The 19036-nt window shown below is 44.1% G+C and overlaps 2 protein-coding genes across 2 annotated transcripts; both read left to right on the top strand.

Moving 5' to 3' along the window:
* On the top strand, positions 1-7073 carry tmem222b (transmembrane protein 222b). Its single transcript, XM_058618891.1, has 6 exons — positions 1-158; positions 997-1081; positions 1431-1462; positions 1583-1679; positions 1765-1895; positions 2557-7073. Exons 1-6 carry the CDS (start codon positions 34-36, stop codon positions 2642-2644), a joined length of 558 nt encoding a protein of 185 aa, XP_058474874.1. The 5' UTR covers positions 1-33; the 3' UTR covers positions 2645-7073.
* Positions 7074-8904: 1831 nt separating this feature from the next.
* Positions 8905-11922, top strand: LOC131447251 (trophoblast glycoprotein-like). Its single transcript, XM_058618890.1, has 2 exons — positions 8905-9448; positions 9608-11922. Exons 1-2 carry the CDS (start codon positions 9162-9164, stop codon positions 10455-10457), a joined length of 1137 nt encoding a protein of 378 aa, XP_058474873.1. The 5' UTR covers positions 8905-9161; the 3' UTR covers positions 10458-11922.
* The last annotated feature ends 7114 nt before the right edge of the window (positions 11923-19036 follow it).

The following is a 19036-nucleotide window of genomic DNA, read 5'->3' as shown; positions in this document are numbered from 1 at the left end:
AGTGGGACAAATGAAGTTCGCTCTCCTCAGCTGATGATGGCGGATGTTGATGTTGAAAAGGACAGCATGAAGAATTACCACATAGCCTCCGAGAAAATCAACCCAGCGGCCAGCCGCTACCCGTACTGCGTTGTCTGGACACCCATCCCCGTGTTATCGTGAGTTACCGCCGCCGCTGTTTCGCTTCTCCCCTTAAACAAAGCCTCCAGAACAAGTGACAGCTACGGTAGCTTAGCTTTAGCTAGCACCCGTACTATAACACTACCAACATCCTGTTGCTGGTTCCCTTTGAAAAGATGTCCTTTATTAATGTGTCCTAACTGTTAATAACTGTACGATTCATGAGTTATTGACTTATTATGGTTTTATGTATTTATTGCATCATTTAAATGTATATCTATATAAATAGAATTAGTAAAAAAATTAAGAAAGGTAGTCAAAGTATGCAAATTATTTTAATAAAACAATGTGAAACAAGTTAAAGGTGATTTATTTCACTTTTACACAAACCGTTACTGTTTAAACTGACACAATATGTTAGGTTTTTTAACCATTCAAATGTATTGCCAGTTTGTTATGAAGCAATACATTGGTTTTAATGGGTTCTTAATCAGCAAAAGAACCAAGTTCTTTCATTAAGGTCATATTTCCAGGTTTCTTTACTTTTCTATGACAATGAACCAAGTTTCCAATCAACAAGTTCTAAATTCTAATTACTTTCCATTAATACAGTTCTGCTAATTATGCAACTAATTCAACAACAGTAGATATTATTACATGATTAGATGAAATGGAAGCTTTAGATGTTATGCTTCAGACCAAGGTTGTTATCATTAACAAAATAATGAAAACTAAAATTTTTAAACTTTTTGTCTATATACATATATATATACATATATATACATATATATATATATATATGTATGTATGTATGTATGTATGTATATACATACATATATGTGTATATATATATATGTTGTTATGTTTTTCATTCAGATGGTTGTTTCCATTCATTGGTCACATGGGAATCTGCACCTCAACCGGAGTCATCAGGGACTTTGCTGGGCCTTACTTTGTCTCAGTAAGTCTTAGTGATCGTAATCTTTCCTGAGGCTGATTGTGAAAAAATATTGTAAATATTCAGATACAGTGTCTGAGCTAATCTTACTTAATAGCAGTGTGTATACGTGTGTGTGTGTGAGAGAGAGGATGGCACCAGAGTAAGCTTCGTTTCATGTTTCATTTATAATCACAAACAATGTTGGTGGTTGATGAAGCCAAACAGAATAACACACTCATTTCCTCATCTCCTAATGCACAGAGTTCAGACCTAATGGTTGCAGTTTCAGGCTGCACTAAGTGTAAAGTTGTGTCGTACAAAACATAAATGGAACACGCACCCAAATCAAAGAGACATTTTCTCGTTGCAGGAAGACAACATGGCTTTTGGGAGACCGACAAAGTAAGTCAGAGAAACTCTCACCCAGCCTTGCTTTCACACCTGCTGTTCATCATCATCATCAACAACAACAACAACAACAACAACAACAACAACACAGTGTGTTTTCCTCTCTGACTGTAGATACTGGATGCTTGACGTCAGCAAAGTGTATGCAAGCGGCTCCAGCGCCTGGGACACGGCAGTGCACGATGCGTCGGAGGAGTATAAACACAGGATGGTGAGAATGGATGGAAATATCTTTTTTATCTATATTAACTGATATTAATCTCTTCTTCTTCTTCTTCTTCTTGTTTGCTCCACAGCACAACCTCTGCTGTGACAACTGTCACTCGCACGTCGCCATGGCTCTGAATCTAATGAGGTATGAAAACAGTACGTCGTGGAACATGGTCAATCTCTGCCTCCTCGCTCTGATCCATGGGAAGCATGTGAGGTGAGAAGAGATCTGCTCTTATTTCCAACATGCAGCTGTTTGCACAGCGTTTCACTGGCTAATAACACCAGGATTCCTGTGAGGTTTTTATTCTGTATATACTGTATGAAGGATGTTCTTCCAGACCTTTTTACTGTTCCAGGAATAATCTGCACCTCTTAGTCACGGATCACGTGTCCACGTTAGAATACAAAACATCCAGACGCTGTAAAGCGGTGTCGTTAAGAGCTATTAGACGTTTTTATAGTCTGCCTGAGACGTGAGACAAGACGAGCAACATGTGGATATGCTTTCATATGCAGGGAAATGGATTCCTTTGGATTTAATCTGGAATTGTGGATTTTCTGACCTAAAACTGTTTTTCTTCTCATGTAACAGCACAGTGTTCACCTGGCCTCAGGTCGTGCCTTGCACTTTCATTACATGCAGTATAACCTGTGTTAATTAAAGGAGCACACATGAATTCTCTGCTGAGATGCTATCAGCTGGAGGATCCTCCTGAACGTCAGACGAGGGAGTGTCAGGAGGCTTCTCCTGTTCGTTTGTCATGTTGTGACACACGCGCTCGCTCAAACACTTTCCAGAGGTTTGACCAGGAGGAGGTTTTATATAAACGTGTCTAATCTCTTACCTTCACTTCTCCTCCTCCTCGTCCATGCAGCTGTGCCGGCTTCCTGAAAACCTGGCTGCCTTTCCTGATGCTGTTGGGCCTCATCCTCACAGTGACCCTGGCCCTGAACCTCCGGTGACCTGGGAAACGGGGTCAAAGACACTGAGAACCCCCTGCAGGTCGGACATGGGGGCGGGGAGATTGACCTTTTTTTATCAACAACAAGAGAGAGGAGAGATGGGGGGGGAGAGAGGGAGGGAGGGAGGGTGGCATCACACGGAGTTGAAGACTCACCTACTCGAGGTGTCCGACTCGTGCGTGGTCTGTGGCGAGCGGGCTGCACGGCTCACACACACCAGGATCACACCAACTGCTCTGCTGACACCTGCAAAGCATAGAAGAGGTGGTGCTGTGAATCCTCTGGAGGGAAACACGTCCATGCCTTGCTTTCAGATTTTTTGATGACCTTTACTTACTTTCACTCTGTAATGGATGATATTCAGTGCTTCCACAACACCACTTTTATACCGGGGGGGGAGGAAAAACACGGTTAAGATGCCTTTTTGGGAACGGATTGCATTTCATGCTTGATCTAATGTAGCTCTTCCACAACCTAAAAGTGCCACAGCGGAGTCTGTGTCTCCTGAAAAGGAACCATTCTCTCAGAGATTATGTTACACACACACATCACCTCATGGTACGACGCTTTCATACATGCAACTACAGGTCATCGGATCACGATTGTAGCCTCGACCTCAGTGAATGTTCTCCTGGTTTTGTAAAATGGTGCCAAATGTGAAGAGAACGGTCGACCAAACTCAGACTGTGTCCTTTTGAATATGGAGCTGGTTGTTTCATGGAAACGTCCGTTGTTGACGATGTTGGACTTTTCAAAAAACTGTTGTAAAACGTTCTGTTTCATTCTCACCACTAGTTTTACGTTTGTGTAAAGAAGCAGTGCCTAAAACCACATCTCTCCTCTCACAGATCACGATGTTTTTCACGTCGTGGTTGGCACACAAACTCCGTTGCCATGGCTTTTTTTTTGCAGATTTAAATCCCTCATTGTTTGCAATCAAACAGAAAAATGTGTTGAGCCCCCTCTTTGTCCACGGTGCTGCCAGAAGCAGCAGGTAGCAGCCAGGATCCTCAGGTTTTTCACGCTCGCTGACCCCTGCTGAACACCCCCCACTCTGGCGTCGCTCCCGCTGGTTTCCCTCACCTCTGCAGATCAGACAGGAAGGTCATTGTGAAATGTCAGCGCTGTTTCTCTAACGCTTTTCATATAGAAGTCGCCTCCAACCACCAACGTCCTGCAATAATCCAAGTGTACAAAGTGTGAGGTTTTCTTTTCTGTGGCAAGCGTCGATAAGATTTATGTCACTATCTTCAAACAACACTTTTTAAGAGGCAAATAAAATAAAGATTTAATCATTCAGACATATTGTATTTTATTGTTTGAAAATACACTCCTTCTTTAGGCTCCCTGATTTGTTGTTTGCACAAAGAACATGTGTGGGAGTGTATTTTCAAACAATAAAATACTTTTATATTATTTTTGAATAATTAAATCAGTATTTTATTTGCTTCTTAAAAAGTGTTGTTTAAAAAACCAAATCTAATCTCATACTATGATGGTATGTAGGGCTAATGCAGACTATGTAAATATTTGAACACACATTATAACGTACACCAGTTGCTTTTTGTATACTTTGCGTATGCTCGATCGCTCACGCTACACATTTACACCCTGAATAATTCATGTTTGCTTTATATCATATCATCTCAGGTTCACGTCTGTGTGTGTGTGTGTGTGTGTGTGTGTCATGCACACGACCGGAGCGAGAGCACGTGATTGTCTGCGTCGCATGTGTGCAACAACAGGAGGTATTTGAGGATGAAGGGAAGTTTCATATTTGACTCATACTGTGGCTTCTTGATTAATAATCAGCAAATGTGACGCTGCTGCCGACCGCCTGCTGATTGATTTCTATATTTATCATCGCTCTTATTTTGTTCTAAATGGGGAGAGCGGGTAAAGTCAAACCCTTACAAGGATAAATAATAAATTAGACTGTAACAGGCCGGTGGATGTTAACACTAATTCAGTGTAATAGCCTCTATACTTGTGTGTGTGTGTGTGTGTGTGTGTAGCCTAAGACTCTGTAGACAAAGAGCAGCAGAGTTGTTTTTCTTAAAAGATTCAAATAAAAACAAGGAAGCTGAACAAAAATAGAATCTGGCCTTAATTTGAAAAGTGGCAGTTATATATTTAAAACCATTAACTCTTTGTCATGTGTAACTTGTGAATGAGGATATTTTAAGCAGATTGTGCTGTTAGTAAAACTCATTATGCCCTAAAATACACTTTTTATTTTTCCATCTCTGACCACACTCGCTGAAAGGTGGCGTTTGGAAAATACCTGCAGAGACTGGAGCACAGAACACAGACGTGAAGAATCCCTTTGATTCTCCATAATTGAGCTCAATGTCAGAGAACGGGGGGCGGGCTGTGTTCTTGAATACGCCGCTTGTTCTGCAGTGAAACGGCTCATTCATGACAACACGAGCCATTAAAGGCCTTTGAGATCAGCTGATGACACTCGCGGCATTGTCATTTCCCACTGTTGTGCTGAACAGTCTGAGGCCGCCGCCGTCGTCACATCACACAGCGACGTGTAAATGAGCGTACAGCATCATTATTGATTTATCACTTCACTGGAACACGTCCACAAAATACAACCAGAGAACGGTCCATAAAGGTTGGAGCAGTAGAAAACCTTCCATATCAACCACAAGACAACCACAAGACACAAGACACAAGACAAGGAACCTTCAGGGAACGTTCTGGGAATAAATTGTTAGCTGGGATATTTCAATAACGTCACTAATGTGTCTTTTTGAAACTGGAACTTTGTGAGAACCTTTAGAGAACGTTCTCTAAAGGTTGTGACAGAGTAACGTTCTTGTTACCAAATGTGCAACCAAAAACTAACGTTGGGAGAACATTCTGGGAACCATAAATTGTTAGCTGGGATATTTCATTAAAGTCACTAATGTGTCTTTTTGAAACTGGGACAAGAGAACGTTCTCTAAAGGTTGTGACAGCGTTACATTCTTGTAACCAAATGTGCAACCAAACCTTTTGTTTGGGGAATGTTCTATAAAGGTTCTTCAAAGGTTGTATGAATGTTTTCTCACAAAACGGGTTACAGGAACGTTCTGTGAACTTTTAGAGAACGTTCTCTCAAGGTTCCATGAGGTTGTGACAGAGAACCAAATGTGCAACCAAAAACTAACATAAGGGGAACATTCTGGGAACCTTCAGAGGACCTTTCACTAAAGGTTGTGACAAAGTAACATTCTGGGAACCAAATGTGCAACCAAAAAGTAACATAAGGGGAACATTCTGGGAACCTTTAGAGAACCTTTCACTAAAGGTTGTGACAAAGTAACGTTTTGGGAACCAAATGTGCAACCAAAAACTAACATAAGGGGAACATTCTGGGAACCTTCAGAGGACCTTTCACTAAAGGTTGTGACAAAGTAACGTTCTGGGAACCAAATGTGCAACCAAAAACTAACATAAGGGGAACATTCTGGGAACCTTCAGAGGACCTTTCACTAAAGGTTGTGACAAAGTAACATTCTGGGAACCAAATGTGCAACCAAAAAGTAACATAAGGGGAACATTCTGGGAACCTTCAGAGAACCTTTCACTAAAGGTTGTGACAAAGTAACGTTTTGGGAACCAAATGTGCAACCAAAAACTAACATAAGGGGAACATTCTGGGAACCTTCAGAGAACCTTTCACTAAAGGTTGTGACAAAGTAACGTTCTGGGAACCAAATGTGCAACCAAAAAGTAACATAAGGGGAACGTTCTGGGAACCTTCAGAGGACCTTTCACTAAAGGTTGTGACAAAGTAACATTCTGGAAACCAAATGTGCAACCAAAAACTAACGTTAGGAAAAGCACAGGAGAGTGGAGTGGACTGAGCGTGACAGTAATGACCCTGGCTGTCTTTAAACTGCAGTGGAACTAATGTTATCATGTTATCGGTAAAGACCTGTGCTTATGTTCGTATTATTGCTCCAGCTTTATTAACATCAACTCACAGCTTGCTAATATATTATGAGACCGAACTTTGAGTCCAATCATTGAAATCCAGCTGCCACTGAATGACAGAGTTGAGCTGCTGTTGCTCTGAGACCTGAGCTCAGTGACGGGGGAAGAATGTGACGTTCAGTGGGGATGGTCTGGTTTGAATGCTGTTAGATGTTCTGTATCTAAGAGCCAGGTCCTGGAATGTGGAGACATGTGGTCGCAGTGATTCAGAGCACTGACAAAACACAGTTGGGAAGCTATTATCAGAAGCACGATCCATGTATACGACTTCCACCAGTGTGCACTTCTGATTCCTTCTTTTCATTCTCTAATCTCTCCCTAAACAGAAAAATATCCTCTATGTTGCCGATCATTTAGCCCACAGGGAATTCAGATACTCCTGGACGTGTTTATGACTCACTGATATAATATAATATCAATAAAGATGTTTATTATTGTAGACTTTTCCTTTTTCCCCTAATTGGACTTCACATCACTGAATTATGACAACTGTGTTTCATCAAGGCTGTCAGTGGGGGGGCGGAGTCAGAGTTCCAAGGCTCTGAGCCATGAAATGCTGACTCCTCCTCCTCCTCCACCTCCTCCTCCTCTGCAAGTTTCTATAAATATTCTCTGAAGTGATTCCTGTAATGATCGCTCTAATCTGTCAGAATAAACATCAAGAAAGGAAATCCATCACAGCTCTGATACTCTGTGGCTACAAAGTCCCACACATTCAGGAGAAGGTGGTGTGTGTGTGTGTGTGGGGGGGGGGGGGGGGGGATCAAGGATCAAAGCCTCTGCAGTCTGGGACTCTGGGCTGAATCTGTCCTCCCCCACCTTTAACCACCCTTAATACACACAATGACCACCTGTGGAGACACGAGAATCACCAAACACTGAGGTGTGAAATACTTCGTCTCACTTTAAACAATACACAAAAACCTCCTATGCTTTTGCATTTTATTATTAATAACATAATAACATGACGTACGTGTGTCTGACGAGATTCACAGAGAACATGGAAAATAATTTCCACTAGGAAATATGTAATGAACTTCCATTTCCTGAGATTCAGGAGTTTGAGTCTCTGTAAAACCTGGAAAGTCTCCACTGAGAATGATCCTGGACCATCAAATTAAGCTGAGAGACATTATTTGAAGTTTGAAACCCGACATTGTGTCATTTTTTTATTAAACTATATTTCATTTAACTTTATATTTGTGTGTTTTTAATGTAGCCCAGAGCATCAAAAGTGTGAAATCATGGACAAAAATCTCATGAATCACATTTGTGTTGCAACTCCTACGAGAAAGCAGTCGTTCTTTAACGTAGTCAGAGTGCAGAAACTTCTAGAATAGGCCCGGGAAACTTCTGCATTCATAAGTTAAAAATATTAAATAAGGGACGAAGAAAGGATGTTGAAGATGGAGGAGAAGAGGAAGGGGACAAGATGATCTGCTGTGGTGACTCCTAAAGGGAGAAGCCAAAAGAAGAAGATTGGCATTGGCACGACCGCCTCGCCGCGAGGTTCTGACGAGGTTTATCAGAGAGCGTCGTCACTGAAGAGTCAAAGACAACAATGTCCAACTGTAGATCAAAGTTAAAGAGACTTCAAAATCCCTGAAAACATTTAGCAAAGGAAATATCCATATTTAACAGGTCCAATCATGACCACGTTCAGTGGTATTTCAGTTCACTGACTGTCAGACAGAGTCATGCAGGAAGTACTGAACCGTGCCAGGATGTACAGTTCAGCACTGTTTGGGTGAATTTGTGTCGGACGTCGCGCTCGTGACTCTTCCAGTGACTTTCAGTCCAAAAACATGTGCCGAGCCGTGCCGAGTCGTGCCAAGGCGAGTGGAGCAGTGCCAAAACTGTATCGTGGAAAAGTGCCATATATGTGTGAGTAAGTACAAGGTTTGCAGCTGGAACTTTAAATATGAAGGGGTGCCTTTCTTTTTTTTACTTGAGCTCCTGTTCCCTGAAATCCTGTGCGCGCCACTGACTCTTACGCACAAAACACATGAAATATCATAATGAGCTGAGCGCCTCCCTTCTCCTCTCTCCTCCTCCTCCTGCTGCCTGTGTCACTACTCCGAGCTAGAAGATGAGGTGGATCTGGTCCTGGGGGGGGACGGGGGTGAAGCAGGCAGGCAGTAGAGAAGCCCCTCCCCGCGGATCACTGCACTGCTCCACGCTGCTTTTAACTTCATTGTTGAACAAGTAGCGACGCCCCGCTTTGTCAGGGCAAAAAAAGAGGATCAAGCAGCAGCAGGCCCCCCCCCCCCCTCCCTCAGCACGGCGACCCCCTCCTTCTGTTCTCATGGAAATCAGAGCCTGCTTCTACTTCCCGGACACACTTCTCTCTGCACACATGCGAAGTTGATGCGCATTCCCAGCCGGGACAGCAGCAGCAGCAGCAGATGATGATGATGATGGTGGTGGAGGAGGAGGTGAGGTCCTGGAGGAGCTGATCGTCTCTCCCCGTCAGATCCCCGGGTCTTCCTCGCTGCTGCTGCTCCTGGTCTCGGACTTCTTTTCCAACATGCTGGATCGTCTGGCGCCGCGCGCTCTTCTCCTCGCGCTCCTCTGCTGCTCCGGCGTCCGCGCGTCCTCGTCCTCATCTTCGTCGTCTTCGTGTCCCGCGCGCTGCGAGTGTTCCGAGGCGGCGCACACCGTGAAGTGCGTCTCCAAAGACCTGCGGACAATCCCGACCGGGATCCCCGGGTACACCCGGAATCTGTTCGTCACTGGGAACCAGATCCGCCGCATCGGTCCGGAGAGTTTCAGAGAACTGGAGAATGTGACCAACTTGTCTCTGAGCAATAACAGGTAAGACAAACTGATCACGAGGCGGATGATGCTTTAAGGACAAGGTCTGCTTCTTAAACTTCTGTTTAATCCCAGTCAAAGTATTAATGTAAGTTAGAGTTAAAGTTTGGAAAGTTCTTTCATTGCCTCCAACCTTGTCTTGGACTTCCTCTCATGTAGGATCTCAGAGGTGGAATCTCACACGTTTGCCGGACTCCGCAGCCTCCGCTCTCTGGACCTGAGCAACAACCAGCTGGCCATCATTCACCCCGAGGCCTTCACCGTCCAGAATGAGTCCCTGCAGGAGCTCAACCTCAGCAGAGCCCTTTACAACCACTCGTTGGTGATGGACCTGGCCATGTCCTTCCGCTGGAGCTCCCTGGCGTCGCTGAAGGTTCTGGACCTCTCTCACAACAACCTCATCTTCCTGCCCTCGCGCATCTTCTCCCACCTGAGCAGCCTGCGGAGGCTCCAGCTCTCCAACAGCTCCCTGGTCGCCATCCACAACGCCACCTTCTCGGGTCTGGATCGCCTGGAGGAACTGGACCTCACGCTCAACGCCCTCAGGACGGTGCCGGAGGAGGGCCTGCTGGAGCTGGACTCCCTGCCCACAGCGACGCTCCTGCTGGGGGAAAACCCTTTCACGTGCACGTGTGGGATTGAACCTTTTGCCGCGTGGCTCAACAGGTCGCAGGGACGTATCAGAAACGCAGACGGCCTCGTGTGCTCCTTCCCACTGAGCATGAGGAACACGTCCATGCTCGCCGTGGGTGCACTGACTCTGGGCTGCCACCCGAGGGACGCAGGGGCGGACCTGGCCCTGCAGACGTCATACGTCTTCCTGGGCATCGTCCTGGGCTTCATCGGCCTCATCTTCCTCTTTGTACTTTATCTCAACCGGAAGGGCATCAAGAAACGCGTGAATGACCTGCGGGACGCGTGCAGGGAGGTGTGGGATGGCTACCGCTACCGCATCGAGATCGACTCGGACCCGCGGGTGTCGCAGGTCTCAGCGGGCGCTGACGCGTGAGAGGGCAGTCGTTTGTTTGCATTTTCTAAGACTCTTTTTCTCCGATGCATTTATCAACATTTAAATATGTTACAAATGTGTGTAAATATATAAATATTGTTGTGTTAATACTGTGGAGTTAGAGTTGTGTCAATATTTCCAAACACTTTTTAAGACTCAACAAAAATATGGATTCAATCGTTCAAAAATATTGTTATGTGTTTGTGGGCGGGGCTTAGGACACTGCCTGCTGATTGGCTACTGAGTTTTGGAGTCGTTGTCCATCTGGAACTCGCAACAAAATAATCGGAACTATCGAACATTTGTCAGATTATAACCCTCGATATGTACAATTATTTTGTTGCATGTCAACAGGGAACACCCAGTAGCCAATCAGCAGGCAGCGTCCTAAGCCCCACCTACACAAGAAACACCATGTTTTTTTTAAACAATAAAACACAATATTTGTGAATGATTAAATCCATATTTTTGTGTGGAAACATGGACATGAATGTAACTCCATAGAAAGGGCCTTGTTGAATGAAAGCATGCACTGAAAATGAGAATGTAAAAGCATCAGTGTTTCCCTCTGCATGCTCCTGCTCGTGTTCACACAGAAACAGCAAGTGCCTCAAAAAGTCTCCGGGGCTTTTATTTACTGATCAATTTATGGATCTGACCTGGACTCACACACACACACACACACACGTTTTGGATCCTGACTCTACAAAAACAAACCTCTGGGAGTTTAAAGAAGTCGTTGATCTTTGAACCTTTGGTCGTCCTCGTCCTGCAGCCGCAGGGAGTCAGAGGACTCTGCTTTTCTTTGGATTGGGTGAGGAGGGTGAGGTGGAGGGGACAACTGAGCACAGAGCAGCGGAAATCTCCCATAGCCCCCCTCATCTTTTTTTTTTCCATCATGAAACATTGCTTTGTTTCAACTCCTTGAGTTTTATTGTCAAAATGATGAGAACCATGAGGCCAGGCTGCTCAGCCCTCTCTGCCCCCTCCTCCCCTCCTCCCCTCCCCTCCCTCCTGTAAGACAACAGCCGCTCTGCAGGCCCTTTGAAGCACACAAATGTGGCTCTCCACGTTTTTCTGTTTAAAAGGATCTTATTTTTTTCTCACTGATAAGATACAGATGATTCTGAAACACCAGCGACATTGTTTCATTCAGCGTCGGTTAAACAGCCAAAGACGCAGGGAAGATGTTTTTAATCTGCTCTCTGTGTCTTTACAAATGTGTGTTTGTGAGCTCAACGTGAAAAGATCCTGGTTCAGGCGCAGAGAGAAGCGACGGCTCGCTGCCATTTCCTCACTGATTATTGGGCAAATTGTAGCTGTCTAGGAATTTAAAAAACAAACAGAGGCCCTGCGGGAAAAAGTGAAGCAACTTGTCATTGTTTAAAAAAGCCCAAAAAGGCCCCGTTGTTGTTGTCCTGCATGTGCAAAGAAAGACATAATAAAGTGTTGTACGTTTGTGTAATCCTAATGTTTGGACCCTCTCTCTCTCTCTCTCTCTCTGAGCTGCAGAACCACATTAAACCGGCGATTTACTCGCTGAGGAGAAAACAATTGAGGCCGCAGCTCAGACTGCACACGCACGAGCTCAAGTGCGCTTTGTTTGCCCCGTCGCTGCCTCTCACAGAGAACCATTATACCCCGTCAACATAATAGGATTCACTCATGATGACAACGTTCTCTGAAGCAGCGACTGTTCAGAGAAAGTCTCATCATTCTTAATATTTCACACGCGCACACACACGCGCGCGCACGCACGTCATTACGTCCGCTTTCGTTCTCTCAGTAAAGTGTGGATTAGGGTCTCTGCTGTTTATGAGCCTGTGTGTTTGAAAACTACATGGTGAGCTCAGGCTGTAGGTTTGTGTGAGGCAGTCTCATGAACACACGCGCGCACACGCACACACACACACACACACGGGCGCGCGCACACACGTTCTCCATTACTAACTCTCCAAAACAGAGGCTTGTTAAAAACACGATCATGTTCTGATTCAAGTTTCAAACTTGTAGTTCTCACTCGTTTCCTCTGCAGCTTTAACAACGTCGTTCACGTCGCTGTTGTTCTGCACGACATGTGGTTTCTTCCTCCTCCTCCTCCTCCTCCACCTCCTCCTCCTCTCAGGGAAACATCTTGGCGTCATTACATGGATTTAATGGCCGTGATAGTGAATATGCCTTAAAAGTCAACGCCACATCTGTGAGGAATTGAACATGTTTGGAAAAAAAGAGAGAGACCACAACAGTCGACAGCATGACGGCAGAGACACTGTGGCATTTGCCCCCCCATCCTCACCCCATCCTCACCCATCCTCACCCCCGCCTCCTCCTCTGCTATGATATGACATCTGCACACACACACACACCAGGCACAAGATTATTGTTTGTCCTTTTTTTGGATGATTTTATGTTCTTTAAATTCCGTGATCGTTGGCGTTTTGAAGGGAACGATGTGATTGAAAGTTGTTCTTATATAAATATATAAGCAAGTTAAACTCATACAACTTATGTCGTATGTGTAAAGTGAGACAAACAGTGACATATGGAAATATGGCACTTCTTTATCGTGTGTTTATCATCGCAAGTGTTTATCAGTGTCCGAGCGCACAACGTGTGGAAGGAATTATTCTCATTATCAGGTCCCAGGAACCTATTGAACCTATTGTTGAGATTCTCCGATGTTATTGTGCACAAAAACTCAGGTCAGTGAAAAATTCAAAAGTGACATAGAGCACGAACCCGTCCGTAGCCCCAGGGCTCTATAGCGCCCCCAGAAGCCGGGTCATGGTCAGACAAAAGTCGTGGGAGTTTGTCGGGCTTACTATCACGTCTAAGTTGCACATAGTTTTGATTTGAACCAAACTTGGTAAACTCGTTGCTCTCGTGATTCCAAACAAATTTCTAATGTACTTCCATGAGCTCCGCCCACCCATCTACGCATTTGAACAAACGTGTCCGAGCACGTTTGAGCTAGCGCGTCAAATTTGGTCCATGTGTTCTCGACAAGTTCATGATTGAAATTTGTCCGAGGATTTTCTCCACGTCAAAAGGCGTGGCCTCAGCGCTCCGACAAAGTTGACGACTTAAACAGAACGACATGAAAGCGGATATGAGCTGCGTGGGGCGAGGGCTCTATCATGACCGTGAGTCCTTCTTATTATTCCACCAAATTAATCATTTTTAAAAAGGCTTCTCATGCCTCTAAAACCGCATCAGTCCTGGTTTTATTTAATATTGCAAACAGATTTCAGTTTATTCTCTGGTTTTATTCTAATTAAGAAAGAGAAATAATTAGACTTAATTCAGTGTGATTGAAAGTTGGTCGTATATACAGTATATGAGCAAGTTAAAGCCATGCGACTTATGTCGTATATGTAACGTGAGATTTAAACCAGTGTAAGGGAACATGACACTAAATACTAAACACTTCACCTGGTAGAAGCACTTATTTATGGTGTATTTATCATTGCAGTGGTTTATTAGGGTCCGAGCGCTATTGAAACTGAAGGAATTATTATTATTCTCAGGATTATTCCGCCAAATGAAGCAGCGTTTGAAGGCTTTCCCATGCCTCTAAAACTCCCGGATCTCTGTGACTGCATCAGGCCTGGTTTATTCTCTTGTTTTATTCTAATTAAGAGAGAGAAATAATGAGACTTCTGCACAGTACTGTGTGCATTAATATACCTTTTTATGTTTCAAAGCAAAAGACGGTGAAACAAAGTCTACTGTACTCCTCTCTCTCCTTCTTTTAACAAAGAACTTATTCATGAGATCAATTCATTTGTTCGCCCAGCTCCCCTACACACACACACACACATATAGATATATATATATATCTCCACCTCCACATGTCTGTACCTATACATCATGTCCAACGAGCTCGGGCAGCAAAGGTGGTAACGAGCCCACAGCAGTGTTTCCTGTGGGGTCTCTGCCCATTGTTCTGCTGCTCTCTACATCAATGTCATTCAGAGCAACTTCTGCCTCATTTATCTCTTTCAGAAAAAGGTGCAAACACGGAGTTCATCCAGTTCAATTCTACATTGATTCATTTTCTCTTATTAACAGTAACAGCTCGCCTTCATCTGAGTGAGATTATGTAGTGGGATTAAACATATTACATTATAAACATTTATCTGCTGTGTTAAACTGTCTGCATGGAGTTTGCATGTTCTTCCTGTGTGAGCGTGGCTTTTTTCCCGTTTCCTCCTACAGTCCAAAAACATGTAGATTAGGGGATTAGTTAAATTAGTCGCTCTAAATTGACCGTACTATGTGTCCTTTTGAAGGACTGGCGACCTGTACAGGGTGTGACCCCTGCCTTTTGCCCTATGTCAGCTGGGATTGGCACCAGCGACCCTCATGTGGACGATAAAGCAGTAGAAGATGGATGGATGGAATTGGCGCCCGAGTGAGTGAGTGAGTGAGTGACTTACAAAAGAGGAATAAGCTGCACAGAAGAAGTCCTGGAAAGAAATCCACTGATTATGGGAACAGTGCACTGACAGAGGGCGAGGTGTGAGGTAAGTGCTACAGGACAGAAGACGCTCTTGGAAGACCTGGGTCCTCAAGATGGTCTTGCAGAAGGACACAGGAAGCTGATCCACTTTTCTGAAGCCCTTTTTTCCCCAACACAGAAAATATCCACGCATGGATCTGAATATTATTCAGTATTTCCTGTTCACATAATATATGGAAAACACGGCGAGGATCGTGTGGATCACATGCAGCAGAACATCTGCACACACGTGTGTTCTCACATGAGCTCACTCTGGAGTGACAAACTGCAGACAATTCAAGTCCGGATTGAAGCCGACGTGTGGACGTGAACTTTCCAACTCTGACTCTGGAGTGTTTGATGTTACACAATAAAACCACCAAACTGTACACGCAGCAAACTCAGTAGTGACCTCACATTTCACTGAGTGCAGACGAGGCGATCGTTTCTGCAGAAAACTGAGACAAACCAATGTTTTCATTCACGACGTTCAAACAGAACCGACTCCCTGCACTGAAGGAGCAGCTGGTCACAGTGGAGATCACTGACACTTATTATTGTTAGCTCAGTCACAAATGTTACAGCGTGACACACAAATGTGACCTTTAACTCGGAAGAGTGAAGACGATCCATCACGAGTGTTTTTCATCTGTCAACGGTTACACACACACACACACACACACACACGTGCTGACGCCACAGGAAGTTCACACTAAAGACTTTCTACTGCAGCGAAGACGTTAAAATACAGAACTCACTTTTACAAACAGATCTGATTTATATCTGTTAGTCTGCACAACTAACAACATGAACACGTCCACACGTCACCATGGACACACAACTTAAACAAAAACCTCTTGGTGTGTGTGTGTGTGTGTGTGTGTGTGGACCTGCAGCAAACCAGAAACAAATGCTCTCACACACACACATACACACACACACAGACACACACAAAGAGAGTCCCGTCTCCTCATGTAAAACAAAACCACCACAACAATGCAGCTCGTCCTCTGAAGTCCTCGTGACCATGGTCTCCTTCATTCATCTCTGCATTGACAACAACTGTAAAAGCAGCAGCAGCAGCAACAGCGGCAGCGGCAGCAGCAGCAGCAGCAGCAGCAGAAAGAAGAAAAGTCCTGTTCCCTGGTCTGGGCCTCCACGCTCTGAGCCCAGCGTCCTGAAAGCCTTGTTGTGGCCTCCGCGATCCCCCGGCCTGCCATGAATCAGAGCCTGGATCCATGTGGCTTGTCAGAAGTTTGGTGTTGTTGTTGCTGTGGTTGTTTATAGGAGGATGAGGTCAGGGAGACACATATTTCCCTCTCTCTCTCTCTCTCTCTCTGAAACACTGATTTGAAAAAGTGCTGAGATTTATCGCTAAAGTTTCACGCAGGAAATGATTCTGGAGGGTGAGTGCAGCATGAACATGAATGTTCCAGGAGTGAAACAGATGTAATCAAGGCTCTTGTCATTGATAAGCTACAGGAATCATTACTGACTTTCTGTGAGGAATATAAGGCTAATATGAGGCTAATATAAGGCTAATATGAGGGTAATATAAGGCTAATATGAGGCTAATATGAGGCTAATATAAGGCTAATATAAGGCTAATATGAGGCTAATATAAGGCTGATTTGAAGCTAATATGAGGCTAATATAAGGCTAATATGAGGCTAATATAAGGCTTATATGAGGCTAATATGAGGCTAATATAAGGCTCCTGGTTTCTAATGAACGGCCGTGACTGTCATAAAGACAGACACTCACAACTCCCGCCTCACTTCATCATCTGAGTGCAGAGACAAATACGATATTCAGGCTGGAGGCTGTATGAAGACGCCTCACCAGTGATTTAATATACAACCTGATGTTTATTCTAAGCAGTTTATGACGACATTATTAAAACTACACGAACCAAACAACCTGTGCATAGTTTAGACTCTGAAATTAAACATTAAACATGATCAAAATGTCGTACACATTTTCACCCTTAGTGCTCACGTGGCACAGATCTGTGCCGGTCACATGTTTAGACTTTACAGAATGTGTTTATTTTAGTAGTGATATTTGTGCAAAAGTCACAAAAACAGAAGTTTTTCTTTTCTTCTTGTTCATAAAAACGAGTAAAGTGAACTTTGAACTCTGACGGACAAATTCAATCCGGATTTTAAAGATTTTTCGTACTTTTTTGCTCAGGTTAGTTTATATAGTTGGTGTAAATCAGATTGTCTGACTCTATATGACACATTCTTATCGCCTCTGTATATATGTGATGGAACAGTGATGGAAAAAAGCAGCTGCATCTCTGGTTCCACTGGACCCTGACGTTTGTTTACTCAAGAACTTCACCACTAACTCTAAGAATTAAGACAAGAAACTTCAGAAATCCTTTTTAGTTTTTTTAATTTTGAAACCCTAGTGTTTTCTTTCAGATTATTATTATTAGTATTATCATTATTATTGTAATAATTGTCTGTCCAGACCCATGCGTTGCTCAAGGGCTCTATAGGCGTTTTCAAAAAGTCTTCATGTGGACGGAACGCCTCTCCCAACAAAAAAAACCATGCGTCTCCACCTAAACCCGTGTCCGTGTGGACGGACCTGAGTCCAAGTGTCGCTAAATATACGTGGACGAGGTTGTTGTTTTTAAAGTGACTCGACGAATCCAGCAACTTTAGTTTCCATGTTCTGTGGAATGAGCTGAAACAGCTGAAACAGCCCTTTAACTTCACCTTCACAACAACGTGAACAGACGCAGAGCGAGAGAGAGCGAGAGAGAGCGAGAGGGAGCGAGAGGGAGCGAGAGAGCACAGACTCTGCTGGTGACCTGGAACGCTGTGGAGTGTTAACTCTCTGTAGGTAGTTTGACCTTTGCCTTTTCCGGAGGAGAGGAGATTTAAGCTCATTCTTCTTCTTCTTCATAAGTTAAAATACAGGAACAGATGCCGGAGCAGGAGGAGGCCCCCACACACCCGACAGGGACCAGAGGAACCTCATTGGTCAGGAGGAGGACGAACAGTTTGGAGGCCAAAGGGTCTTCCGGGAAGAAGACTCCCATCTGTCTGTCTGTCTGTCTGTCTGTCTCTGCTGTAGATCATCTCGCTCCTCTTCAGTCGGGCTCATGTTCTGTCACAGCAGCACGTGATTATATTTCTGTAATATATCTTTATTATATAATGTTTGAACAGAGATTCTAGAGCTTCATCCTCACAGTCGAAAGGATTATTCTGCGTTCACTTCAGCAGGAACATAAAAGACACAAAAACAACACTGATCTGTGAGTCACACAAAAAAATGAGCATTTTGGAGACTTATTGTTCACAAATGCCCTTAAAAATCCCCTTAATATTCTAACTTAAGAATGCTATTAGGTTGCATCTCCACTACAATAAAAAGTACCTACTTAACGTGGGCGGAGTCATCACTGCACGGCTGCGTGAAACTGAGGTGACTATATATACGTTTTATACGCGACACACACACACACGAGTGACTAGTGACTTTACACCAGACTCCTGTAGTTGTTGGAGATTAACCCACGTTTTTAGGATTGTTAAGAAGTTTTAACTGATCTACTACGGCACTGTTCGGCTTGATTTGTGTCCACACGTCGCTGGAGTACCGGAGTACAGCCTCCTACTCCACAGACTACAGTGACAGCAGTCTGTGATTTAGCTGATTCAGCTGTCCCTAAATACACCACTCCACTTTAACAGACTCCTCTGTTAAATATAGAGGTTTCCATGGTAGTTGTTGGAGATTAACCCACGTTTTTAGGATTGTTAAGTAGTTTTAAGTGATCTACAGTTCAGCGCAGTTCGGCTTCATTTGTGTTGGACGTCTCTTCTTGTGACGGCACTGTGGCCAGTCAGTGGCCGGCAGTCTGACCAATCATTGCATAGTTACCTACTCAGCACGCTTTTGGAACCTCGCTGGAGCGCAGTACCTGGTAACAGGTACTATGCTAGTGGAAACTCTACATAAACCGTGCCGTGACTTAAACACCCCAAACGCCCTCAGTGTGGAAGAATTAGTGACACCTAATGGTGAGACTGTAGAATGCAAATGAACTGAAATATTC

This window comes from Solea solea, chromosome 20, assembly GCF_958295425.1.
Source record: "Solea solea chromosome 20, fSolSol10.1, whole genome shotgun sequence".
Classification (NCBI taxonomy): Eukaryota; Metazoa; Chordata; class Actinopteri; order Pleuronectiformes; family Soleidae; genus Solea; species Solea solea.
Note: the sequence above shows the minus strand (reverse complement) of the source record. Positions and strands in the feature narration are given on the sequence as shown.